The sequence below is a fragment of the Terrapene carolina genome, unplaced genomic scaffold (genome assembly GCF_002925995.2).
Source record: "Terrapene carolina triunguis isolate 2854851 unplaced genomic scaffold, T_m_triunguis-2.0 Scaffold69, whole genome shotgun sequence".
NCBI classification, from domain to species: domain Eukaryota; kingdom Metazoa; phylum Chordata; order Testudines; family Emydidae; genus Terrapene; species Terrapene triunguis.
In genome coordinates, this window is record NW_020664420.1 from 4436526 (window position 1) to 4458230 (window position 21705).

Genomic DNA, 21705 nt, shown 5'->3' on the forward strand with positions numbered 1-21705 from the left:
TCTTAGAAATTTAAAGGTGCAACACATAGACAGCAAAGGCATCACAGTTTCAAGCACCACACTCAATACATTTTTATGTCTGATCTTGGCTTGTACCTATCTTGGAAGAGATCAGAACCTCATTAGGGAGCCCATCTTTAATCTGAAAAATGCCCCTTTCTATATCTGCTTGTCTTGTTTTCTGCTTGACTTTAGAATTGGGAATCTGCTAACAGATGTTCTTAATCAAAGCTGTCTGCCTGATTACCACAGGAGTCACTCTTATTAAGAAGTTTTCACATTTATAAAAAAAACAAAACCACACACCACGGGGGAGGGGGGGGGGTTGCAGAAAGAGCCAGTGCATTGTCTGTCTATGACAATGAACAATCAAGGATAAAGTGAACAAGAAGGATACAAGAAGAACAAAAAAACCTTCAAATGACAAATGTGTGTGTGTGTGTGTGTGTGTGTGTGGGGCGGAGGGATCAAAAGCATGACCTTGCACTGTGAAGACAACTGTGTGAAAGTACTGATTTAAAATTCACTTCACAGATTTGCTTTTGCAAAAGCTGATGTTTTCTTAAGTTTCTGTGAGAATTTTATTAATTTGGTGAAGGTGAACATTTATCAGAAAATGCATTTTAAGATCATTATTCTATATGCCACCCCGCTAAAGTCAATAGGACTTGATGGTAAAATTCTCAAGTGCTTCTTGAACACCCCTTCCCTCTTATAATGAGACCCAACTTCTCCTGTTCCTTCCTTTCACAGAGACTAGTCTCCCTGGAATATCTCCGGGCCTGAGATATAGGAGGAAGTGGACCACTAGACCATCTCCCAGAGGAGGCAGGATTTAAATAGATGGTGGTCAGTGTTAATAGTTACAGGTTCTGTCAAACTAGGGGCAAGTGGTCCAAAGTCGTTACTTGAGGTGTGGAGGCCTACCAGGCAACAGAGCTAGGCAATTTTTTTTCCAGGCAAACAGTTTATAGGCAACAGTTTGGGTCAACTCGAAACACAAGTGTGTTCTCCAATAGTTACGGCACTTGTCAGGGACATGGGAGACCCAGGCTTGAGTCCCAGCTCTGGAGCAGGGACTTAAATGCAAGTGTCCCACCTGCCAGGCGAGCACCATAACCACCAGTCTGTAGGGTATTCAGGGGTGAATTGCTTTCACTCTCTCCTATTAACACTGTTCTACTTTGTATAATTATTTAAATATTTATTAAGCCAAACAGAGCTAGTGAGATTGATGCTATAGTCTGCTGATTTGGGCATTCATCTGGGACTAGTAGATCTGGATTCAGATCCCGCTGCTGAATCTGACAGTTCCCATGGATCCCACCCCATCACAGGCTTCCATGTTGGTCTGTGCAGGGCTGACATGTAAACCTTTTGTTACATGGCTGTTTCCTTCCACAGCTTTCCCCCTACACAATTCTAATGGTGGGGAAGGCATTGCACCATCCCTAGGTTAAACAGGTGAATTTCACTTTTTCAGCATTCAGCAAAAGAACTGGCACACAGCAGCTTTGGTGAGAAAGTCTGAAAAGGTTCTGTTTCCAGCTGAAATTGCAGCCAGATTTTTTGCATTACAAGAGTCAAGGTGGCAATCCTGGAATCTGCATTGGCACATTTGCACCCAGGTGCCATCTGCACTGATTAATGCACATCAATCTGCCACCAGTCACCAGTGTAAGCAAAGCCGCAAGAGCACTGAGCAACATCAAAGCCCCATCACTTCACCCTTCTCCTCCTGCTTTCTCCTCCTACCAAAGCTAACTTTCAGAAGATCAGGAACAAAAGCTGCTGTACGGGGAAGGAGAATAAAAGGAGTTTGCGGCAGGAGGTAACAGGCCATCTGAGACAAACCAAACCATCTGCCACTCAGCTGAAAGGGACAGTGGAGAATTTGATAAAAGTGCAGATATAGAGCAGAACGAGAACAGTAGCTATGGCTTAAACACTGGGGGCCTGATACCGATTTACATTGCTCTGGCAGTAAAATTACCTGTTTAAAGGCGCCTTTACTCCCCTTTGGCAGGATGCCAAAACAATGTGAATGGGCCTTACTGTAAATCAGAATCAGTCCCCGGGTCTGCAGTTGAGGTGGATTATTGTTATAATCAGTCCATTGATTAGTGATCAGTCTCCCTCTCTCCATAGAAATACAGGAAGGAATCTTTCCTCATCTTTTCCCATTATAAAGAGCATTGTGCGCCTTGCTACCTGTTAATTTGTGGTGGCGGCAAAGAATGCATTGCAAAGGTTTGCATTGAACAGCACAAAGCTACCATGCAAAATAATCTCTGTTCCCAACGAAGAATTTTAAATCTGAAATTAGTTCTGGTGACATTTTGTAACATCTGTGGTATGATTCTCTTAACTGAGTGAGGCTAAAGCAATATAAAACTGGGGCAAGTAATAGCAGAAATGAACGTTTGTGGTTTGTAATGTAACAGACAAGTTCAGCTAAAACCACCCTTTGCAGTCCATGGGGTAGGTTTCTCTCTCTCGCACACATTCCATTGAGCAGGTTTCTTGGTCTCAAAGAAGAAAATTAATAGAGCTATAGAAGCAGAAACCCTCTAGCTTTTCAAATGATATATGCATAATACAAGAGACATGTATTTTTCCTCCAGACCATGAAGAGCACAGTTAATGGAGCTGACCAAAGTGCTGAAATTAAAAAGTGCCACTATACACACACAGAGTAAAGAGGCCTTGGAATGGGAGTAAATGTAATGCCAAAGCAGTGTAAACATGCCTTAGTATAAATGAGGTTTTAAAGACAGAAGGGACCATTATGACCCTCTGTCCCCTGTATAACACTGCCCGCAGAATTTCACCCAATGATTAATTTCAGAGGCAATTGAAATAAGAGGAAAGTAAGTTGCCTTATTTCAGATCCTGATAAATAACAGGTGAGCCTCTAATTGTTGGAAGTTCAGCTTCTAATTGGATAAATACCCAAAGTGTCTCCTAATCTCCTGAATCTGCAGAAAAAAGGGCTACAAATCTCAGGCAAATAAGCTCCCTCTTGAGGTTTCTGCTACATCATTCTTCCCACTGTTTTCCTGGCCTTCTCATCCCAGCTAGAACCTGGTAGTGCTTTAGACTTCTATAAAGGATTGGGTAATGTTTGGATCTAGAAATGGGCAGGAGTGCAGGGATATGAGTTCTTGTTTTTTCCCTCAGTATAGTGCACTTTTCCCTCATCCTGGCTATGCAGACTAAGGCTTGGTCTACACTAACCCCCCAAATCGAACTAAGGTACGCAACTTCAGCTACGTGAATAACGTAGCTGAAGTTCGAAGTACCTTAGTTCGATCTTACCTCGGTCCACACGCGGCAGGCAGGCTTCCCCGTCGACTCTGCGGTACTCCTCTCGCTGAGCAGGAGTACCGCAGTCGACGGCGAGCACTTCCGGGTTCGACTTATCGCGTCCAGACAAGACGCGATAAGTCGAACCCAGAAGTTCGATTGCCAGCCGCTGAACTAGCGGCTGGGTATAGACGTACCCTAAATTTCTATAAATACCTGAGGGACTTTCAAACTTCAGAAGCCTTAAAGGGAAGCAACCATCAATATTAGGACAGAATGAATCCAGAGACATTGGGGTTTTGGTTCTCTCTCTAGAGGGTCTTATACCACATCCATTACCACAGCATCAGGGCATTAGTAACAGCTTAAATCAAAATGAAAACAAAATTCTGAGACAGTATGTAGAGTCCAAACCTGTTCTCACTTATTATAGCTTGTGGACTTGATTAGACTCTTTTCTATTTAAACCATGGCAGGGCTAGGGTTATGGGGTTTTTTGGGATATAGTAGGGGCGGGCATGGTGGAAGCAAAGATCCATGGTCTCTTTTGACCACATGTGCCTGCACTAGATATAAGCCTGAACTGGAAAACCAGATCCAAATACCTTTCAACTTGGGAAGTTAAGGATATGGATCCGAATCTACGTTTGAGCTTTCCAGCCCAGGCTCATCCTTACTTTCCAATTACCACCACCTCTCCCTCCCCCACACACACACTTTTAGAGTTTCCAGCCACAGAAACCCTGCTGAAATAAGCCCCACTAACCGTTAGTAGGGGTGCACTGTCAAACAATGGTGTCTTTACTTACATCTTGATGAATCTAGTTTGTTTCTGGTTGTGCTGCCCCAGTGACTGATAGAAAAACATTTTGTTTCGCAAATATTTTACTTAGTGTTGCTCAGTGTCAGGGAGCCCGACTGGCTTATAAAACAATGATGCTCCCAATCAGTAAGGATGAAAGAATAACAAGGCTCCTTCCCACAATAGAGCAAAGAAGCAGAACAAAGCCTTACAAAAAATAACAGAAATTCCAAAACAGCATGACAGAGCCCTTTTGTGTACTAAAGAGGCTACTAACTAACCAGCTCTAGCGTTCAGATCTCCTTTCCAGAACAAGCTACTCTGCACCAAGGTTCCTGTTTTTACTCTGTTTCCTGGCCTCAGGTGACTATCATTCACCAATTTGCTGCACCTATGCTGCAAGTGGAGGTGTATTAATCAAACTTTTCTTAAAGTGGCAAACCTCCCTGTCATACTCAATAAGGAAAATATACAATCTCTCATCTGGGAGTCAACACAGTCTTTCCATTCACCCCAAAACAGGGATGGAAGTATTAAATCAATTCTCCACACTAGCAATAAAACACCTTGAAGCAACAGTCCCCAGCTCAGTGAACTGTCTTTTTCTTTCATGTTAATGCTAATGGTTTCTTCCTTGGGAATAAACACTTTTATAATTTTCTCTTAAATGCATTCGCTGAAGCAAGCTTCATTGTTAACTATCTCTAAACACCCCAGGTGCATTTCGTTTATTGCATGCTATAAAACACTTCCCCCCTCCTAATTTGTATTCAGGCAAGAATAAAACAGATTTTCATCTTTTATCACAAAAATGCATCATAAGTGGTAAAGGGAAGGAATTAATTGCTCAGTAAATATATTTTAGTAAACAGCAGAATAACAGAAGTGTGGAGGTAATGACTGCAGCTGGCAGGCAAAGGCTCGCCAGGGATTAGAACAAGCCCATGTCAGCTCACACAAGGAACGCAGACTTACTATTTTCCCCAGTGTGGCTCAGCAAAGGTAAAACAGGAGGCCATGGAATTGACACATTGATGTTCTGATAAGTGACTCAGAATGACATTCTGGGCTTGCATATTTACTGCCTTGTGGTGACTTCCACATCCAGTTTGTTTACCTTACAAATCCCAAGAGATGGTTATTTCCCCTACCCTTGAGCTGCAAACCTAACCTGGGATTTGAATATCAAGCTGGGCTTTTCTTTGTCTCTTACAGCATGTCGTCATCACACGCAGTGAAATTCCAGCCACAGCAGTGTTTTAGAAATCATAATAGTTGTGAATTGTGAATAAAACTTTCAATATAAAGAAACAGAAATAGCTTTTCTTTAGTTGTATTGATTTTGTGTTGATCACAGCATAAAGGTCTGGTATGATTCTATGACACAAATGGCCTGATTTTCCCGTTGCCCTTACACCACATGTAATCATTTACACTAGTGCAAAGTAGGTGTCCAATGCTACCATTCTTATTTAATTTCATCTTGCACTAATTAGGCCCACAGAAAACAGATACTGTGGGTTGAATCGCCTCTCATCTAAAGTACCTATCTAGCTATCTATGGGTTTGATCTTCTTCTGTTCATCCCTCCACTCAGGGGTTTGACAAAGGGACAAAGCCTTGCCTCTGTCAGAACAATTTGTGGGACATGCCATGAGAAAAATCTCATGCAGTTTTCCTTTTCTCCTCCTGAATTAAAATAGGGGTCAGATGCCAATTTGTAGCTAAGAGGCGGAAGATAAAAGAGATGAGAATGATAAACAGATCTAAATTCCTATATAGGTGCAGTCAGTATATCTGCAGATGAGCTTTTGTTCTTTCAAGGGAAGCACTTGCTGAGCAAAGTTTGTTTTGTATCCTCACACTGTTCTGGTAATTATATAAAACTGCTGTGGCAACAATATATTCTCATTAGCTATCACTCCCTAACAAAAGCAGGAGAGAAAATCTATCTGATCTGGAGGAAGCAAGAGAAATACAAATCTGAAATATATCTGGTGTAATAAGATCCCATATTGCATTAATAATTTTCTTGAAATAATTCCTCTTTTGCCCTTGCTTTCCCTTTTGGAATGTTTTCATACCCAACAGTAGCATCGGCCAAGTCAGGATTTCCCAGAGCCAGAAAAAATGGTTGAAATGTGTTGAATCAATTAAAATACTCACCCGCATGAATATGCAATGAAAACTCAAGCTGAAACATTTGCTGATGTTTGTTAATTTCATTTGGTTGCACCTCTCTCCCTGGTTCTGCTTGAGAACAGAAGCCAAAGTGCTGGAATACTGTATCCTGAAAGAGAGCTTCGGCTTGTTCCGTTTCCCATGATCATGAAATGGAAAAATACCAAGAATCTCTTTAGAAAGCCTTTTCGTGTGAGATTCCCCGTGCAATCTGGCAGATTCAAAAGGTTTGGGCAGTTCAGATAAGACATGAATAGGTACCCATAGGTCCTGGAACTAAGGATGGGGGGTGCTGCTGCCCCCCCGGCTTGAAGTGGGTTCAATCATATTCAGCGTTTACAGTTTGGTTCAATGCTCTCAGAACCCCCACTATGCAAATTGTTCCAGTGCCACTGTAAGTAACTCATCACTGGCACCTCAACACCTTTTTGCTTGAATGGCCCCCTCTTTTTCTTGCAGCCTGCTTTGGAGCCCCCATCAGCCAATCCAGTGGCTATAGTGCAGCATGAAACACTGCTAGCTTTTTCTGAGCCGTGGTTGCCTTGCACCAAAACACTTTTACACTCCCATTGATCCAAAGCCTGCAAGGTGCTCACAACCCCACTTTCTGCCAGAGGTCATACACTTGGTCAAGTATTTCTTCTGTTATGGCAGCACTGTTACACATGATCTGAGTGCGTAAACACATTTTTACTCTGGGAAGAAATGATTGCATTGTTATGAGTTGGAGGCTAGGTCTACACTAGGGTGGGGGGTCGACCTAAGATACGCAACTTCAGCTACGCAAATAGTGTAATTCAGTGTATCTTAGGTCAATTTACCGGGCCATTAGGACGGCGGCGAGTCAACCGCTGCCGCTCCCCCGTCGACTCCGCTTCCGCCTCTCGCCGCGGTGGAGTTCCGGAGTCGATGGCAGAGCAATCGGGGATCGATTTTATCGCGTCCACACTAGATAGATCCGGCGGGTAGTGTAGACGTACCCTGAGTCTCGAGGTTCTGTTTTGAGAATGCTGTTGCAAGTAGGAAGAAGATTTTCTCATGCTGGAATCAGTTGTCAGTGCAGAGTTGGTTCCTGAGCAGCAGATATTGGTGTCTGGAATGAGTCTTCTGAAATATGGGATTGCCTGTCTGCTGTTTGTGGCCACGGCTAGTATATATGTGTAAATAAAGCAACTTGTATTTAGCATATACCCATGTCATTGATTTCTCCTCCACTGAGAAGCAACTTCCAAGGACATCCACCTCTCATCAGAGGGGTAATACTGGTAACAGAAATACAATACTGGTGTCACTAAAAGGGACAGAGCTACATAATGATGTGGTGCTGTAAGAGCTGGGGGCGGGGGGAGTTTGGGTAATGGTGGATGTAAGCTTATTCCCAGTACAAACTATTATGGACCTGTTTGGAAAATGGTAAGTAATTTCCTGAAAAATTTGGAAACAAACAAAAACAATATTTGTCCCATTTTTTTTCTTGGAAATTTTCTGGGTTTTTGTTGTGGTGGTTCTGTTTGCTTGAGGTTTTGTGGGGAAAACCACAAACTGATGTTTTGTTTTGGAAAACCAATATATATCAATGCCACTAATTTTTGTGTGTTTTGGAAAAAAAACAATTAAAAAAAAATACATATTTTCCATGAGATTTTTATTTAGAAAAAAGTCTTATATTTAAGAAAAAGAGTTTAAGTTGAAAACTTTCACCCAGCCCTAATATGGAACTCTAACCATGAACAGAACCTGCCTTGTCCTGCAATAAGAATCCCTAGGAAAGGGAAGTGGTAGAAATACTGGCTGCTATTAGACATGGGTCAGGTCACAGTGATACTTTGGGTCATCCCACTGGTGCCGTGGTGATATGATTTGAAAGCCACTTTTTGGGGGGGGGGGAAGGAGTGGGGACATCAGCACCTCTGGCATCAATAAACTCTGATATTCACCATAAGTCAATATCTGCTTCCTACAGCCATATATTACACCTATCTGACAGAGGGGTAAACAGGTGTAGAAAGGTAAAGTGACACCCTTGGTTATGCTGTGATTCCTTTGATTACAGAGACAGGAAATAAACTCAGAAATCTTAGGCCTGGTCTACACTAGGCGTTTATGTCGAATTTAGCGCCGTTACATCGAATTAACCCTGCACCCGTCCACACCACGAAGCTATTTAGTTCGACATAGAGCTCTCTTAAATTTGACTTCTGTACTCCTCCCCAACGAGAGGAGTAGCGCTAAATTCGAAATGGCCATATCGAATTAGGCTAGGTGTGGATGGAAATCGACGTTAATAGCTCCGGGAGCTATCCCACAGTGCACCACTCTGTTGACGCTCTGGACAGCAGTCCGAGCTCGGATGCTCTGACCAGCCACACAGGAAAAGCCCCGGGAAAATGTGAATTCCCTTTCCTGTCTGGGCAGTTTGAATCTCATTTCCTGTTTGGACATCGTGGCGAGCTCAGCAGCACTGGCAACGATGCAGAGCTCTCCAGCAGAGATGGCCGTGCAATCGCAGACTAGAAAGAGGGCCCCAGCATGGACTGATCGGGAAGTCTTGGATCTCATCGCTGTGTGGGGCGATGAGTCCGTGCTTTCCGAGCTGCGCTCCAAAAGACGGAATGCAAAGATATATGAGAAGATCTCTAAAGCCATGGCAGAGAGAGGATACAGCCGGGATGCAACGCAGTGCCAAGTGAAAATCAAGGAGCTGAGACAAGGCTACCAAAAAACCAAAGAGGCAAACGGACGCTCCGGATCCCAGCCCCACACATCCCGTTTCTACGAGGCACTGCATTCCATCCTGGGTGCGGCCGCCACCACTACCCCACCCGTGACCGTGGACTCTGAGGATGGGATATTGTCCGCGGCCGGTTCCTCGGACATGTTAGCGGACGGGGAAGATGAGGAAGGAGATGAGGAGGACGAGGCAGTCGACAGCGCTTGCACCGCTGATTTCCCCGACAGCCAGGAGCTCTTCATCACCCTTACCGAGATCCCCTACCAACCGTCCCCAGCCGTTACCCCGGACACAGAATCAGGGGAAGGATCAAGCAGTAAGTGCTTTAAACATCTAAACATTTATTTTTAACAGAACTGGAATATTTATAATATTAACAATGGGTTTTTCATGAAGTGATTTAAACATCTAAACATTTATTTTTAACAGAACTGGAATATTTATAATATTAACAATGGGTTTCTCATGATTTCTTTGCCTTAGGCGCTTAACTATTTAGTCCCAACTATTTAAAAAAAATCTAACAATGTCCAGTTTTTCATGATTCTGCTGCCCAAGACGCTCCACTCTTTAGTCCCTGCCAGTGCATCTACACCAAAATCCGGTCTATATGTCTGGGGATAGAGATGAAATCCTCATGGGAGATCTCAACGTAGCTCTCCTGGAGGTAATGTTCAAGCCTGTTCATCAGGTTCCTGGGGAGAGCGATCTTATTGGGTCCTCCGTGGTACGAAACGTTTCCACGCCAGGAGACAATCAAGTACTCAGGGATCATTGCCCTGCAGAGCATGGCGGCATACGGCCCTGGTTTTTGCAGGCTTTCCCTAAGCATCCGTTCCTTCTCGCTGTCCGAGATCCTCATCAGGGTGATGTCGCTCATGATGCCCTGCTTTGAATTAGGTAGGGGAATGTTAGTATTGGGACTGCTTTACAGCCACGCGGTGGAGGCGGGAGAGGGGCAGCATACAGGGATCTTTCCCTGGGACAGCCGCGAGGGGGTGGGACAGGGGCAGAGTTCATGCTTGCCTGATTGCTGGCAGCAGAGACTGGCATTGCTTTCAATGTGAAAGGAGGCCAGTGCTACTATTAAAGTTTTAAGCAGCCACAAGTCTACGGCTTACCATGTTTGCCCGCTACACAAATTCCGGTGTCCTGCCCCGCTTCTCAGATCGCCACTGCAAGACCACAGGCACTGAAGGCGAGGGCCGAAAATTCAACCTTGTCCTGAGTGCGCATGTGATAGGTGCAGGGCATGGTCTTGTTCACAGAGAAAGACTATGTTCTTTGTTCACAACTACATTTATCTTTCTGAGGAATTTACTCCCTTTTTCCCATTCCCACAGCCACGTCTGCGACTGTCTCCCAACCCAGCGTGGCATCACAGTCCCAGAGTCTAGCGCAGATTAGGCGGAGGAAGAAGAAGACGCGGGAGGACATGTTCTCAGAACTAATGTGCTGCTCCCGAGCCCAGGCAGCCCAGCAGACACAGTGGAGGGAGAACTTGTCCCAAATGCACAGAGCAAACATGGAATGGGAGGAGAGGTGGCGTCAGGAAGACCAGCAGGCGACTCAAACGCTGCTTGGACTGATGAGGGAGCAAACGGACACGCTCCGGCGCCTTGTGGATGTTCTGCAGGACCGGAGGCAGGAGGAGAGAGCCCCGCTGCAGTGCATCTGTAACCATCCTCCCCCGCCACCAAGTCCCATACCCCCCTCACCCAAAGTCCAAAGAAGGAGGGGCGGCAGGGGCCGTGAAAAGTTTCACTCCACCCCTGCAGAGTGCTGTAGCACTAGAAGGTTCTCATTCCCCAAACTTTGAAAAGTCCTTTCCTACCCACCTCACACAAGCCCCCGTCCAAGTTCCAACCCCCCTGTTTCATGTGTTGTTACTAATAAAATATACGTTTCTGTTAATTACTGTTTCCATCATTTTCTTTTGGAGGAGAGTCTGTGTGAAGGGGGGGAAGGTGGTTGGTAATTGGACAGTATAGTCACCTTTAGCAGGGTACAGAGGCGGGGGCAGGTCCAGCAGCAGGGCACATACACAGTGCAGTTACTAGTTACCCTGGTCAGTCTGGGAGGTGATTTTCATGTTCGGGGGGGGGGGGGGTTGCTCTGTGACTTTGTGGCGGGGGACGGCAGTTACAGATCTTACAGATCTTGCAGCGGTCCTTATCCTGGATCACAGAGCCACACAGCAGGGGATCTGTAACCCTCCTCCCCCTGCCAGAAAGTCACATAGCCGACACATACACACAGTCCGCCCAGGACGGCTGGCAGGCTCCGTTGAAACAACCAGTCCACCACTGCGGAGCCTGTCATTCCAGGAGTTTAGAGGCATCATTTGCATCACTACACTACACCCGCCCCCCACCACAGTCTGCGTCCCAGGTTTAAAACATTCCCGCGAAAACAGTAATAAAGACAACGGTGTTCATTAAGAAAATAGAACTGATTTTATTTTTTGGGAAGTGGGTGAAGGGGGTATGTAGGTGGAGAGGATAGTCAACATAAACTGGGTAAAGAAACGGGGGCAGGTTCAGCTTCTGTGTCCACAAAGTTAACAGTCACTGGTTACCCTACTCACTGTGGAACCTAGCTTTCAAAGCCTCCCGGATGCACAGCGCGTCCCGCTGGGCTCTTCTAATCGCCCGGCTGTCTGGCTGGGCGTAATCTCAAGCCAGGGTATTTGCCTCAACCTCCCACCCCACCATAAAGGTCTCCCCCTTGCTCTCACAGAGATTGTGGAGCACACAGCAAGCTGCTATAACAATGGGGATATTGGTTTCGCTGAGATCACAGCGAGTCAGTAAGCTTCTCCATCTCCCCTTGAGACTGCCAAAAGCACACTCCACCACCATTCTGCACTTGCTCAGCCGGTAGTTGAACAGTTCTTTTTCTGTGTCCAGGGCACCAGTATAGGGCTTCATGAGCCAGGGCCTTAGCGGGTAGGCTGGGTCCCCGAGGATCACTGTAGGCATCTCCACATCCCCAAGACTTATTTTGTGGTCCGGGAAGTAAAATACCTTCCTGCAGCCGTCTAAACAGACCAGAGTTCCTGAACACGCGAGCGTCATGAACCTTGCCCGGCCATCCGACGTTGATGTTGGTAAAACGTCCCCTATGGTCCACCAGTGCTTGCAGCACCATTGAAAAGTAGCCCTTTCTGTTAATGTACTGGCTGGCCTGATGGTCCGGTCCCAGGATAGGGATGTGAGTTCCATCTATAGCCCCACCGCAGTTTGGGAATCCCATCGCAGCGAAGCCATCTATGATGGCCTGCGCGTTTCCCAGGGTCACTACCTTTGAGAGCAGTACCTCAACGATTGCGTTGGCTACTTGCATCACAACAACCCCCACGGTAGATTTGCCCACGCCAAAGTGGTTCGCGACTGACCGGTAGCTGTCTGGCGTTGCAAGCTTCCAGAGGGCTATGGCCACTCGCTTCTGGACAGTCAGGGCTGCTCGCATCCGGGTGTCATTGCGCTTCAGGGCAGGGGACAGCAACTCACAAAGTTCGAGGAAAGTCCCCTTCCACATGCGAAAGTTTCGCAGCCACTGGGATTCATCCCAGACCTGAAGCACTATGCGGTCCCACCAGTCCGTGCTTGTTTCCCGGGCCCAGAATCACCGTTCCACAATATCCACATGACCCATTGCCACCGTGATGTCCTCGGCGCTGGGTCTCGTGGTTTCTGACAGCTCTGTGCTACTCTCATACTTCAGGCCCTCACCGCGGTGCCGTAGCCTCCTCGCCTGATTTCTCTGTATCTGCCTCTGGGAAAGGTGGATGAGAAGCTGCGAGGCGTTGACAACGGCCACAACTGCAGCGATGGTCGCAGCGTGATCCATGATCGCAGTGCTGTGGCGTCCGCGCTGTCACTGACCAGAAAAGTGCGCGAACTGATTTCCCGCCGGCGCTTTCAGGAAGGGAGGGAGGGCGGTAGTGATGGACGGATGACGACAGTTACCCAAAAGCACCCTCGACACATTTTTTTACCCAGAAGGCATTGGCGGCTCGACCCAGAATTCCAATGGGCAGCGGGGACTGCGGGAACTGTGGGATAGCTGCCCACAGTGCACCGCTTCCAATGTCGATGCTTGCCCCGTTAGTGTGGACTCACAAAGTCGAATTACTGTCCTTAGTGTGGACACACACGTTCGACTTTGCAATATCGATTCCACATATTCGATTTAAGTGAAATCGAACTACCCTCATAGTGTAGACATACCCTTAGCTCGCAAACACTTGCTCCAGCTAGACAAATTGTCTTTACGCAGTATAGGCCCTTCTCCCAATGAAGTCAGTGAAAGCCTTGCCATAGATTATAATAGAACAAGAAGAAGCCCCTCTACTGTTATGATCTATTACTGTCACTGAATCTATGATTTACCAGCATATCTTTGTTTAATACCTTTCCCAAACATCAAATGCTTCTCCCAAATTTGCAACTTCCGAAACAAAGTGATTTAGTGATGAGATGGATTTTGTCTCTCTCTACAAGACTGAATGTCAAAATATAGAGTAGTTTGCCATGATAAGGAATTCAACAAAGCATTCAGGATCATGGTCTGATTTTTTTTTCTGAATGCCGGCATCAGCCTGCCTAACAAATAGATATAAAAAGAAAATTAAATTCATGCTATTCACTTAGCACACTAAGTTAATAATGTTCACAGTTTAGCTCACTAATACAGTGTCTTAAAAAATGGGAATATTTCATTTACACATTACAATATATAAGAGAATGTGCATTAAAGTTATTTTCTCCACAAAAGAATAAGCTCGAAAGGCCCATTAAAATATAATTACTGCCAAAGCTGCATTTTAAATTTCCTTTAGATAAGCTTCAGTAGCTTGGTTTGAAACTCAACTAGCACTGATTCAGGATTATGGAGCAACATGTTTTGAGAATAACTAGAAGGATCACAGATAACAATCCGAGTGAGTCATCAGACTATGATGTTTAGTCTGGAAAAGGGTGTTTATCTGAAGGGCTCTTGGGTTAATATGGTACCTTCTTCAAAGCTTGAAGCAGGGGGTAAAAATCTTAGTCTTGGAGGCTGGCAGGATAAACATGTCTTGTGATTTGCTAGCAATTTGAGAGACAGATTTCAGTACAGAGTGTACTGTTGTTGTCAGGTTGGAAGTGCCTGTATCAAAATGAATTAAAACACAAACCGCTCTAGACAAAGGAAATTCTTCCTTAAATGATATCCCTTAGCACTTTAAGGCCATTTTTTTCGATCTGGAAAATATGCTGCTGCATCAACTGCATTTAAAAATACACCATTTGGACATGCAAAATTGGTCCAATAATTGTGCATATGTAAGTTCTGATTGTCAGGTGCATTTACCCATTTGTCTGTGCAAGTACCTTCTTCGTGTGCAAACGAGTTTGCCTGCCTGTCTAGGGTCTTTAGGGTTCTCTTTCTGCAATTAGGGTTATGGGTGGTGCTTTTTTTTTAAAAAAAATAGCCCTTTGTGGGGACTCAATAAGGAGCTTGGGATCATGAGCCAAGGAATAAAAGCCTTGTGTCAGCAAATGGTGGAAGAACATAATAAAGGAGATAACTGCTGTGTCTGGAGGGAGAGATTTAAACAGGGCTGCAGAAGCAGCAACACATTTTGAGCTTAGAATGAAAAACAACTGAAAGTGCAAAATGTTTCCAAGGCTCAGTGTGACAGCTCTTTGTGTAGGGCTGGGACGGGGGGGGGGCAGTCACTGATAATCAGTCGGCAGATCTGAGGCAGAAAAAAAGGAGGGGGGAGGGATAGCTCAGTGGTTTGAGCATTGGCCTGCTAAACCCAGGGTTATGAGCTCAATCCTTGAGGGGGGTCATTTAGGAAACTGGGGTAAAAATCTGTCGGGAGATTGGTCCTGCTTTGAGCAGGGGGTTGGACTAGATGACCTCATGAGGTCCCTTCCACCCCTAATATTCTATGACTAAAAACCTGAGTCTCCTCTTGCTTACACCCCAGTATAATCCCAGAACCAGTCCTTTGAGAGCAATGCAGTCACACTGGGGTAAGACAAATTTATGTGAAAGAAGACTCAGGCCTGATGCATCAGGGAACACTGTGAGAACAACCAACAGACAGAGAGCAGCATGGGAATGAGTTTCAAGGGACATAGTTAATAAAGGAAAGAGGCTGAAAACTCAACTCAAGCCTCCTTCCCAATAAGGGCTCCATCCTGCTCCACTTAGTCAAATGGAGTTTTGCTATTAACTCCAAAGACACCAGAATCAGGCTTTGAAGCAACCACAGCCTGCAAACTAGAGATGTTAGGAAAGCATCCAATGAAAAGATTTTTCTCCGGAAAACGTGGTTCCATCGAAATCAAAGTTTTCCACAGGAAAATATTTTTTTCAGCATCAACATTTTGAAACGAAGCAAAAGGTTTCATTTTAAAATGTTGATATTTTTAACATTTTGTTTCAAACTGATATTTTGACTTCCAATGTCATTCCTATATTGTTTTAAGCTGAAATGTCAATTCAAAATGACACCGTTTAGGTTGAATAGTCATTTCAATTCAATCAAAAAAGTAGTGTTTTTTTTTGTTTTCTCATTTCCAAATTAAAATATTTCCGAAATTTTCGTTCAGGGAAATTTTCCCATATTTCGACTTTTTGTCCCTGTTTAGGGTGAAAAGAAAGGTAGAACTAGCACAGTTTCTCATGGGATGGACACTGTGCTTTCCAACGAGCTCTAATGCAAACAGAACAGGAGCTGGGTAACTTCAATGCACTGATTAGCAGAAGAAGGAGATATTCACATACCGTAGTACAACACAACATTCAACATGTCATACCAAGTAAGGGCAGAGAAGACAGCATGGACACATCTGTGGTAGGAGATGACAAAAGAAGCATTGATCCAGTATATCTCCTGCCAGCAGCAGGGAAAAGTGACAGCAGAGAAGGACCAGTAGTTCAGAAAGTCAGGAATTTGGGATTCACAGAACATATAGACTCTTTTTTGTGATGTGAGCTTGCTCAGGTTCGATGGTCTCCATTTAAGGAGAAGAAAAACAGCAATTGATTGGATTCAAAATCACCTTAACTTGATGGCTTGGTCACCTGTTTTTCTTTTAAACTGCTTGTAGAAGTTCAGAACCAGAAATCTATTTCTCAAATGGCATCTATGTTTACAATGGCCCCAATCTCCCCTCCCCACGGTCCCTTATCTGAACATCCCAGATTTTGATACACATTCAGATATATACCAGATATAAACTTTTCAGTCTGGGTCCAATTCTAGCATAAAGATATTAAATGGGAACGAATCACAGCATTCAGTCAGAAGTGCAAAGTTACAATTTATGTATATACACAACTGGCAAAGGATTAAAGATATTTTAGATGGGATTTTAGGAAGCTCACATTTGCTATTTCTACCTATGCCATGACATTATCTTCTATAAAAAGAATTCACCAGATTTTATTGGGACAAATTCTGCTCTCTTTTACACTAATTCATGTCTGGAAACAACTCTTCAGTGAAGTTACTCCAATTTTACACTTTGTGAGGGGTATGTTCTAGCAAAGGAGCAGTTTTAATGGAAATATTCTCTATACATTTGATTTAATTCTACATAGCATATGGAGTTGCTTGCCCTTTTATCAAACTGTTAAATCTGGAACTCATGGCGGGCATGTTACGTAACTTCAAAAGGCTCATGGAGTCATATGGTGTTCAAAGTTTAAATGATAAAACGTTTTCAACTGGTACAATAGAAAAAGTAGCTAAGGCAGGTGACCACCCGTCCTTTATTTTAAAATTATTGAAATGTATTACAACTGATAACTACCATTTTAAATATTACATTGAAGCTTATGATAATTCCATTGTATACCAGAGGGCAGTAGAAATGTACATTGGAGAGAAACATACATGATATGCTAAGGGAAATGGGGTTTTCCCAAAAGGCCCCTTATAATAAAGTGGTGTTTCTTATTTTTCATATGGTTTTCTCTTCCTTCCATCCAATCAAAGTGGTTATCCTAAACTAAACTATAAATGGTCTGAGGTGACTTTCCTTAATGGCTGAAACTATCTTTTAGGCCTCAGTTGTACAAGACTGTGAGATGATTATTATATAATTTTGATGGGGCTTACATACCCCATATTAAGGGCTTGTCTACACTTGAAACGCTACAATGGCACAGCTGTGCCACTTCAGCATAGACCTTACCTATGCAGATGGGAAGGGTTCTCCCATTGGCATATGTAATCCACCTCCCCAAGAGGTAGTAGCTAAGTCAGTGGAAGAATTCTTCCATTGACCTAGTTCTGTCTATACAAGGATTTAGGCTGGCTTAACAACGCCGCTCAGGGGCAGTGGATTTTTCATACCCCTGACCAATACAATTAAACCAACCTAATTTTCTAGTGTAGACCAGGCCTAAAGCTAAGGGACTTGTGGAGCAGTATTGGGCCAAAAAGACCCTGCCCCTCAGCAGCTGCAGACCATGCGCCAAATGGAGGACCTGCTTTAAAAGGGACAGTCAAGCAGGGATGAGTATGAAGGAGAGATTGTCTGCAGCCAGGTTGCAGCTTCTGGCACCGAGGGGTCTACAGGGGATAGGATGACCAGATGTCCTGATTTTATAGGGACAGTCCCAATATTTGTTTTTATTTTCTTATATAGGTGTCTATTACCCCACCACCCCAATCCTGACTTTTCACACTTGCTATCTGGTTACCCTAACAGGGGAAAGGTCCAGACTATGGTTAAGACCGGCCTGGGAGTCCAAGGTCCTGATCCCCTTTACTCCCTTGCTTTTCCCTGACCAGGGAGAGCAACTGAACACTGAAAAGTGAGCAGGGAAACCCCAACTAACTGTCTGAATTATTGGGGCTGTTTGAGCAACAATTTGAGAGGGACGCTGAGTGCTGGTACCACACTCCAAACTGAAGAGAGAACAGGGGAGGTAGGAAGGGGTCCAAGGGAGACTGGTCTGTTGGACCTGCTAGAGGAGACTAAGACTCTCCTCAAAACTTGGGTCCTGGTGGAAAGGGAGGACCTGGGTCCCTGTACCCTTCCCCCCTACCCCTCTGCCCAATCAGGAGAACCCAAGGAGAACTGTAACTCGGCTGCTAGGTCTTCAGATTGCCTGGCCAACTCTGAGACTCTGAGAGACCGCTGAGCCATGACTTGCTCACTAGACCTGCTGGCCCCAAGGGAAGCCCCCTACAACTATAATAAATTATTATAGAGAATATAAAAATAGAGAAATGTCCTCCTTTTAACCTCTTTTAAAATAATAATTCTGACGTAACAACCTGCTTCAATCCCTGTAGCTCAGTAGACATGGTGGACATTGAGTTATGCTCTCTTAAAATACATACTCACTCAACCACATATAATGCATTAAAACAAACAAAGCTAAAAGTTTGGGTCAAATCCTCAGCTGGTATAAGTCAGTATAGTCAATGAAGTCAATGGAGCAGTGCTGATTCATACGAGCTGAGAATCTGGCCCTCTGACTCAGTAATAGCTCTAAACACTTTTAAACTGCTCCACAAGTCTGTGTATGTTTTATACTCTTTTTTTTTAATGGACAGGGAAACTGAGCTGTGGCTTCTCCATACACTACAGTGCAAGTCAATGGCAGCGAAGACAGAAGAACATTTGTGTCCTGATTCCTAGTACGATGCTCCAGTTACCAGACCACGCTCCCTGAATCACTACAAATCAGCAAGTTGTGAGATAAGTGCAGAAATGTGGGTTGCTGGGCCATCTTTTGAGGATTTTGTACCTCATCTCTTGGAAATCACAGTGGCTGGTGAAGCTTGACATTTAGGGTGGGAACTTCAGAAGTACCCAGTGTTAGTCCAGCCACTTCACTGGGACTAGTGTTAAGCGGACACTGAGTACTTTAGAAAAATCCCTCTTTTAATTGTTATGTTTGCCTTATATCTTATATCTTTGCAGCAAGTATATCAAAATCAATATTTTTATACATAGGAAATCATAAAACAAATTGTCACTTTCAGATTTACCTACTGCCTTCTCCTAGCTAAAACCATGACAGAGTTTTGCTTACTAGAAACGTGAGATTTTGGGGGGAGAGAACCAAATGACTGAAGTGGCTGAGGGGACCTCCAAGAATCTGGAGTGGGCTGAAACGGGGAATAAACTTTCTCTGGAGTGCCCTGGTGCTTTCCAGTGTGATATATAACAATATGGTCCTCATAGATTTTCCAGATTTTCCAGAACTACTAGTGGAATAGTAGATCAAGACTTACAACATCCATCTAACTATGCACGCCCTACAGACTGACAGAGGTGAATCCACTATATAACTGTTTCAAATAGTGCTGGGCTTGATTTTATTCTATTTTTTCTTTAACCTTACTGTATAATATAATAATAATAATTAAAAAAAACCTTCCTTGATTGATGTCTACAGACATTTATCACCAAACCATTGGCAATGGAATTTAAGATAGAGGGGGGAAATATAAATATATCGAATAGTATCAGTAAACTACAAAATATTGGTATTATTGACTAGAGACATCAGAAACATTAAGATCAAATGTGCAGTAACATTTATGCATGTCTTTATTACAACACATTCTCCATGTGTATATGTGAAAACCCTGTATTGTACTAATCATTTGCTCTAATGTTGCCTATCTCTAATGGTCAAGTAACTGAGTCACATTATATTTTTGATGCTCCCCTTGATCTCTTTTGTACTAATTTCCACATGTTGTGCCGACACTGCTCCTTTCATGCCTGAATAGTGAAGCTTGTCTCCATCCTTGTGACCCATATATTGGAGGTTAAGGTCTTTGCTTTTACCTCTGTTACAAAAGTATACATTAAGACACTACTCACCTGTCCAGCAGTGTCTAGAATGTCCAAGTAAGCCGGTTCATCATCTATTCGTACTTGAGTTTTATAAGCATCCTCTGAAAAACACAAGGCAATAGGGGCAGCTTAGCAAATAGAAAAGGAAACAAATTTGCAGCCTTAGACTCATAGACTCATAGATTTTAAGGTCAGAAGGGACCATTATGATCATCTGGTCTGACCTCCTGCACAACGCAGGCCACAGAATCTCACCTATTCACTCCTGTAACAACCCCCTAACCTATGTCTGAGTTATTGAAGTCCTCAAATCATGATTTAAGACCTAAAAGTGCAGAGAATCCTCCAGCAAGTGACCCGGGCTCCATGCTGCAGAGGAAGGCAAAAAACCTCCAGGGCCTCTGCCAATCTGCCCTGGAGGAAAATTCCTTCCTGACCCCAAATATGGCGATCAGTTAAACCCTGAGCATGTGGGCAAGACTCACCAGCCAGCACCCAGGAAAGAATTCTCTGTAGTAACTCAGATCCCACCCCATCTAACATCCCATCACAGACCATTGGGCATATTTACCTGCTAATAATCAAAGATCAACTAATTGCCAAAATTAGGCTATCCTATAATACCATCCCCTCCATAAACTTATCAAGCTTAGTCTTGAAGCCAGATATGTCTTTGCCCCCACTGCTCCCCTGGGAAGGCTGTTCCAGAACTTCACTCCTCTAATGGTTAGAAACCTTCATCTAATTTCAAGTCTAAACTTCCTAATGGCCAGTTTATATCCATTTGTTCTTGTGTCCACATTGGTACTAAACTTAAATAATTCCTCTCCCTCCCTGATATTTATCCCTCTGATATATTTATAAAGAGCAATCATATCTCCCCTCAGCCTTCTTTTGGTTAGGCTAAACAAGCCAAGCTCTTTGAGTCTCCTTTCATAAGACAGGTTTTCCATTCCTCAGATCATCCTAGTAGCCCTTCTCTGAACCTGTTCCAGTTTGAATTCATCCTTCTTAAACACGGGAGACCAGAACTGCACACAGTATTCCAGATGAGGTCTCACCAGTGCCTTGTATAACAGTACTAACACCTCCTTATCTTTACTGGAAATACCTCACCTGATGCATCCCAAGATCACATTAGCTTTTTTCACAGCCATATCACATTGGCGGCTCATAGTCATCCTGTGATTAACCAATGTGATTAACCTCTGAGGTCCTTCTCCTCCTCTGTTACTTCCAACTGATGTGTCCCCAGTTTATAACCAAAACTTCTTGTTATTAATCCCTAAATGCATGACCTTGCACTTTTCACTATTAAATTTCATCCTATTACTATTACTCCAGTTTACAAAGTCATCCTGATCTTCCTGTATGATATCCCGGTCCTTCTCTGTGTTAGCAATACCTCCCAGCTTTGTGTCATCCACAAACTTTATTACCACATTCCCACTTTTTGTTCCAAGGTCAGTAATAAAAAAAATTAAATAAGATTGGTCCCAAAACCAATCCCTGAGGAACTCCACTAGCAACCTCCTTCCAGCCTGACAGTTCACCTTTCAGTATGACCCATTGTAGTCTCCCCTTTAACCAGTTCCTTATCCACCTTTCAATTTTCATATTGATCCCCATCTTTTCCAATTTAGCTAATAATTCACCATGTGGAACCGTATCAAATGCCTTACTGAAATCGAGGTAAATTAGATCCACTGAGTTTCCTTTGCCTAAAAAATGTGTTACCTTCTCAAAGAAGGAGATCACGTTGGTTTGGCACTATCTACCTTTTGTAAAACCATGTTATATTTTGTCCCAATTACCATTGACGTCAATGTCCTTAACTACTTTCTCCTTCAAAAGTG

General features: G+C 43.9%; 1 protein-coding gene across 1 annotated transcript in view; it reads right to left on the minus strand.

Moving 5' to 3' along the window:
• The window catches only part of RIT2 (Ras like without CAAX 2), a 257074-nt gene that overhangs the window by 127387 nt on the left and 107982 nt on the right, over nucleotides 1-21705 (minus strand). The window contains exon 3 of the mRNA XM_024192874.2: nucleotides 19877-19950. Coding sequence (XP_024048642.2) covers nucleotides 19877-19950 — 74 coding nt within the window. The remainder of the gene's footprint in view (nucleotides 1-19876; nucleotides 19951-21705) is intronic.